Source organism: Echinops telfairi, unplaced genomic scaffold (genome assembly GCF_000313985.2).
Source record: "Echinops telfairi isolate 266 unplaced genomic scaffold, ASM31398v2 ScPeMD7_32;HRSCAF=126, whole genome shotgun sequence".
Lineage (NCBI taxonomy): Eukaryota > Metazoa > Chordata > Mammalia > Afrosoricida > Tenrecidae > Echinops > Echinops telfairi.
The window spans coordinates 529904-535407 of record NW_022103929.1 but is presented as its reverse complement, the minus strand read 5'-3'; the positions used below and the strand labels follow the sequence as shown (position 1 = coordinate 535407).

At 51.1% G+C, this 5504-nt stretch overlaps 1 protein-coding gene across 1 annotated transcript in view; it reads left to right on the top strand.

Annotated features, from left to right (window-relative positions):
* The window catches only part of OLFML2A (olfactomedin like 2A), a 21281-nt gene continuing 15777 nt past the window's right edge, over positions 1-5504 (top strand). Inside the window, exon 1 of the mRNA XM_013008269.2 lies at positions 1-258. Within this exon, the coding sequence (XP_012863723.2) occupies positions 22-258 (237 nt within the window). The 5' untranslated portion in view covers positions 1-21. The remainder of the gene's footprint in view (positions 259-5504) is intronic.

The following is a 5504-nucleotide window of genomic DNA, read 5'->3' as shown; positions in this document are numbered from 1 at the left end:
GGCGACGTGGACCAGGTGCGCATGACCTCGGAGGGCTCCGACTGCCGCTGCAAGTGCATCCTGCGGCCGCTGAGCAGGGACGCGTGCAGCCGGGTGCGCAGCGGGCAGGCGCGCGTGGAGGACTTCTACGCGGTGGAGACGGTGAGCTCGGGCTCCGACTGCCGCTGCTCCTGCACGGCGCCGCCCGCCTCGCTCAACCCCTGCGAGAACCTGTGGAAGATGGAGAAGCTCAAGAAGCAGGCGCCGGAGCTCCTCAAGGTAGCCTTCCTGGGGGGGAGCAGGCCCAGCAGCCGGGTGGGTGCTTACCACGGGACCAGGCTCCAGACTCGTCTCTCCACCGAGCAGCCTACCCATTTTGTGAGGCAGCTGCTGTTCTCAGTCACAATTTACCACCGCTGGGGCCGCTGAGGCTCCCGGAGGAAAAGCCACTTCTGGCCCAAGGCCAGCCAGCCAGTAAATGATAGAAGCAAGCTTCCTTGGCTAAAGGCTAGTTCACCTCAACCCATCCTCTTTGACACATGTCAGTGCCCTGTGTTTTACCCAAGAGCCCTGGCAGTGTCGTGGGTTACATGTTGGGCTACTAACCACAAAGTCAGCAGTTTGAACCCACCAGCCACTCTATGAGTGAAAAAACAAGGCTGTCTGGTCCCATAAAGATTTATAGTCTCAAAAACCCTAGATAGGATGGATATAAGAATCAACTCAATGGCAGTGGAATGTATTTTGTTAATGAAAGAGTAATACTGTATTGCTATATTCAAGCACTATGTACATACTGGATGCTGTGCTAAACCCCCCTATCCAGCACATATTGCTTTAAATTCCTAAACCATTCTGTGAAATATGGGATAATTGTCCTCATTTTATGGATGAAGAAACTGAGGTTTGGAGAAGTTAGACCACTTGCCCACGCTCACATGATAGGCAAGCTCATATCTATACCAGACTTTTGTGTGACTTAGAAAAACCCTCCCCTTTGAGTGGGCAGCTTAGAAAGAGGCACCACTTCAGGAAACACAACCCCCACTGGGTCAGGCTCATGGTTAGGTGCAGGCAGGCTAGCCTGTGTTCCCATAGCCAGCCAGGAACCTTTGTGGAATCCATGCCATGTTGTTCAGGGCAGTGCTTCGTGGTGGGACTGAGATTTAATCCCAGGTCCTGCTGTGTCCAAATAATGGGTTGTAAAACGCTTTGCCCTCCTACCTTCCTTTGAGTAAAGGACTGGATTGTTTGGTATCTTTTGGGACTATCCTTTTCTCTTCCAGATACATGAGTGTCTTTTTTTGACCCGTTGAGTAAGAACCGTGAAGAGTCTGAGATGTTGCCCTCCTTGTAAGCTAACAAATTAACCGACCACAGTTTCGTGGAGGTGACAGGAGAGATATTTCTCTCCGAGACAAAGGGAACCACGGTCCCTGCCCCTTCTCCTAACTCTAACTCCTGCAAGGCAAAGCAAGGAGGGCAAGCTAAGACCTGCACACCGTGGCTGTGTCACACAAAGAGCTGGAGCTCGGGGAACTCAAATCTTTTATAATGGACACTGCGTGCTGCCCATTGCCCCGGAAGGAAACAATCTCTCTCTTACAAGGCTGTTGGCTATATAACCAGAGAGCCTAGAACAGGGGTCAGCAAACTTTTGAGACAGAAGAATCAATCCTGTCCCTCACAACAACTTAAAAATTATTTGACCCAAAAAAATTTATTTGACATAAATATATTTTACCAACAAATGAAATCACCATTGGCTGAATAATATCCCATACAAGTGTTCTATTTTACTTCAGAGCCACACATATGTACCAAAAGAGCCGCCTAGGCTCTTGAGCCACAGTTTCCTGACACCCTGGGAAGCGGGCTTCTGTATGCAAGACACGCAGAAAAGCTGGGGTCTCATGGAGAACGGACTCCTGACATTTGGCTAAAACTGTTCACTTAACTTTATCTCTAACTTTAGTTTTATTTTTGTAGCCCTTGAATGGATGTTAGACCTCTCCAAATCTGAGGATGGGATAGGGTAATGGTGTTGGGTTTTAGGTCAAGTGGCCTCTTGACAGCTTGGAAGTCCCTCGACTATACCTTTTCCCTGGGGCTTGGCTGTGGCCCTACAGACTTCAAGCGCCCAGGCCATAAGGCAAGAGGGACAAGCCCCACCTCAGTGCAAGCCAACCTCTCCATAACCCAATTGGAAGCATGCGTCACATGAGGGTACACATAACCCTTAATGTGTGCTGGCTAATTTCATTTTACCAGAACCCTTTGGAGAAGACTTTATGGTCTTTACTTACCGTATGGAAGGAATCTGAAGCTCAGGGGAGAGTGGGGGGGGGGGAGGAGAAAGAAAACATCTCATTGTCATCTAGTTGATGTCGATTCAGAGTGACCCTGGAGGGCACGGTAGAACTGCCCCTGCGGGTTCCTGGAACGATGACTTGTTACAGGAATAGAAAGCCTTGTCTTTCTCCCGCGAAGCTGGCTGGTGCCTTCAAACTGCTGTCCTTGCAGTTGGCAGCCCAACATGTAATCACTATGCCACCGGGACTCATGGAAGCCCAGAAAGGGGCTATGATTTGCCCAAGACCATATAGCAAGAAAGTAATGAACTAAAGTCTGAAGCCAGGAATGCCTTATTATGTCCCCTGACCGCATGGAAGCCTCTGTGGGCAGCCCTCTCAGCCAGGAGCTTGTTGTCTTCTAGACCTATTTGGTGCCCTAACAACTTAGGGAACCTTGTTCATCTTCACAGAACTGGAGTGGCGTGACGGTGGCATAGACTCAGCAGCAGGTGCAGGGAAAGGAAAGAAGACCCTTCCTCACTAATGTTCAAGGGCAGGGTAGATACCCGAGGGGTACCCAGCGAACCCAGGAAGAAGAGAGCCAGGATAGGCAGGAGGAGACAGAGCAAGAGCTTCTCCTGTTTAGCCCCACACCTGCTACCACCAGCAGGATGCTCTTCGTGGCAGCTGTCAGGAGAGGTGGCCTAGGGGAACCTGCAGGGGGAGGCCACCCCAGCCTCTTAAGCTAGTGATTTGATCTTAGTTGCATGGGTCTGTGTAGTAGGGATGGGATTCTGGAACTCCCCCTTTTGTAGGCAGGCGAGCTTTCGGGGTATGACTCTTACCTTTTCACTCCCTCTCCTGAGCATGTACCAGACATGGTCCTGTCCTGGAAGAATTCCCAGGGCTGCAGGGAGCATAGCTCTTCACCTCAATAATGGCAGTGTGGCTAGTGCTGGACTGAAGGATATCCCAGGAACTGTGGGAGCACCAAGGAGGGAAGAACCATGGAGCTGGGTTTTGAAGGATGTACAGGAGCCCACCAGGCAGAGAAGGAATGAGTGAGTGTGGCACAGGGTTCTTCTCTCCCAGTCTGCCAGGCTGCCTGCCAGCTTCTCTAACACGATGCTTCATAACCATCTGTGCAAAAGGATTGGTTTAAAACATTTTCCAACCTGTCATGAGCCAGTACTTTTGCAAAACACTATAAAAATGAACTACGGGAAAACATGACAAAAGAAACAGACAGATTACAAATCCAATGTTTTATTACTAGAGCAGTGGTTCTCAACCTATGGGTGGCGACCCCTTTGAGGGTCGAATGACCCTTTCACAGGGGTCACCTGATTCATAACAGTAGAACAATTAGTTATGAAGTAGCAACACAAAGCTGGTTGGGGGGGGGGTCACCACAATCTGCGGAACTGTATGAAAAGGTCGCGGCATTAGGAAGGTTGAGAACCACTGTACTAGAGTCAACATGTAAAAGTAGTCCATCAATTGATTCCTAAACACACACTCTCGTTTCTACAATGGCAAGCTGGTGACCTGTGGCTTGGGCCAGTGCTGATGCACAGTCCACAAGTTGAGTGATGCTTCTTCTCACCTCTAGCTCTTTGTACCCGCAGTTTTCTCTGCCTGCCCTGCCCTCCCAATGTGTGCTCCTTCCTCAGAGCTCAGCTCAAATAAACCTTCCTTGTCCTGGCAGTGTGCCCTAACCCACACCGCGCCCAGATAAAATCAGGTCCCTGTCACTAACGATCTGAGAGTCTATGTGCTACTGTCTGTGTTCCCTGACAGACTGTGAAGGATGATGAGGGTCCCTATCTGTCGTGCTTGTCATCGTCTCTACTAGCTGGCCCCGAACCTGCCCAGAGTAAAAATCTGCTGAGGCCAAGAAGGGAGGCAAAGGCAGAGGCAGAGTATAGAAGACTTACCTCCCAGCCTCAGGACAGGGGAGGCCACACGGGGGCTCTGAGGAGCCTCAGAAAGCTATCTGTTGTTATTGTGACTCTTGTGTGCCATTGAGTTGATTGCAAGTCCTCGTGACCCTACAGGACAAAGCAGAACTTCCCCATAAGGTTTCCTCGCTGAAAGCTTTGCAGGCGCAGATCCCAGATCTTGTCTTTCATGGAGGGCTAGTGGACTTGAACCACTGACTTTTGGTTAACAGTGCTTAACCATTGCATCCCCAGAGCTCCTTAGAAACGTTATCTAGCCAGGCATAGTCAGCACGGGGCTTGGGGGAACCAGTTTCGGTGGCGGTGAGGGCGACAAGCAAAGTGGGCAGTTCCCACCCCGCACCCTGGAGAATCATCTCACTGCTGACGCTCCTGACGCTCCTGCTGTGCACCCAACTCGGCACCGAGACCGGTCCACACTGCTCCTCTTCACACACCTAACCGCCCAGTTTTTGCAGAGAAGGAAACGGAGACACAGAGGGGTGTACGTGCCTGGGTCTCAGACGGTGCTCACAGAGCCGTGGGGGTTCCATGGCAGCCCCTTGATGGCCTGAGCAGGCTTGTGGGGAGCAGACAAGGTCCCCCCACTCCTCTTTTTTAGAGATCAGATTCTGCTCAGAGGCAGGAACCCCTGGCCCTGCCAGGCACTGAGGAATGCTACAGGGCTCAGAGTGGGGCCAGGTGAGGGTGGGCAGAGGAACGGTCCTTCCCCAGAAGCCAAAGAAGGGCAACTTCCCAGCCAGACCCTTGTGCCAAGGTTTCCCTGACAGCCCTTTTGGCGTCTGGAGCACCTGGAGGGGAGCGTGAGGTGCAGCTGAGGGAAGAGCTCCGGGCAGACAGGGAACTCTGGGTGCACTCCAGGCTCTGCTGCTGACCTGCTGTGCATGCTCCTCCTCAGGCCTCAGTTTCCCCTTACAAACACAAGGCAGAAGCAGTTACATGGGCCAGGAAAGAGGTTTGGTTGACACCATCTGGGTTCTGCCCCAGGTTCCATCATTTAACAGCCTGGTGGGTGGCCATGGGCTTCCCTTCTCGCTGCAGCAGCTTCCTGATCTGCAAATTGAGCATAAAAGTAGCACATTCCTTCACTTAGGTTGAGTGTCTACCAGAAGACCCTGAGGTGAGACTGTGTATGCAAATAATTTTTTTTTAATCAATTTATTGGGGCTTATACAATTCATCACAATACATAGATCAATTGTATAAAGCACATCTATACATTTGTTGCCCTCATTATTCCCAAAATTCGCTTGCCTCTTGGGTTCCCGGA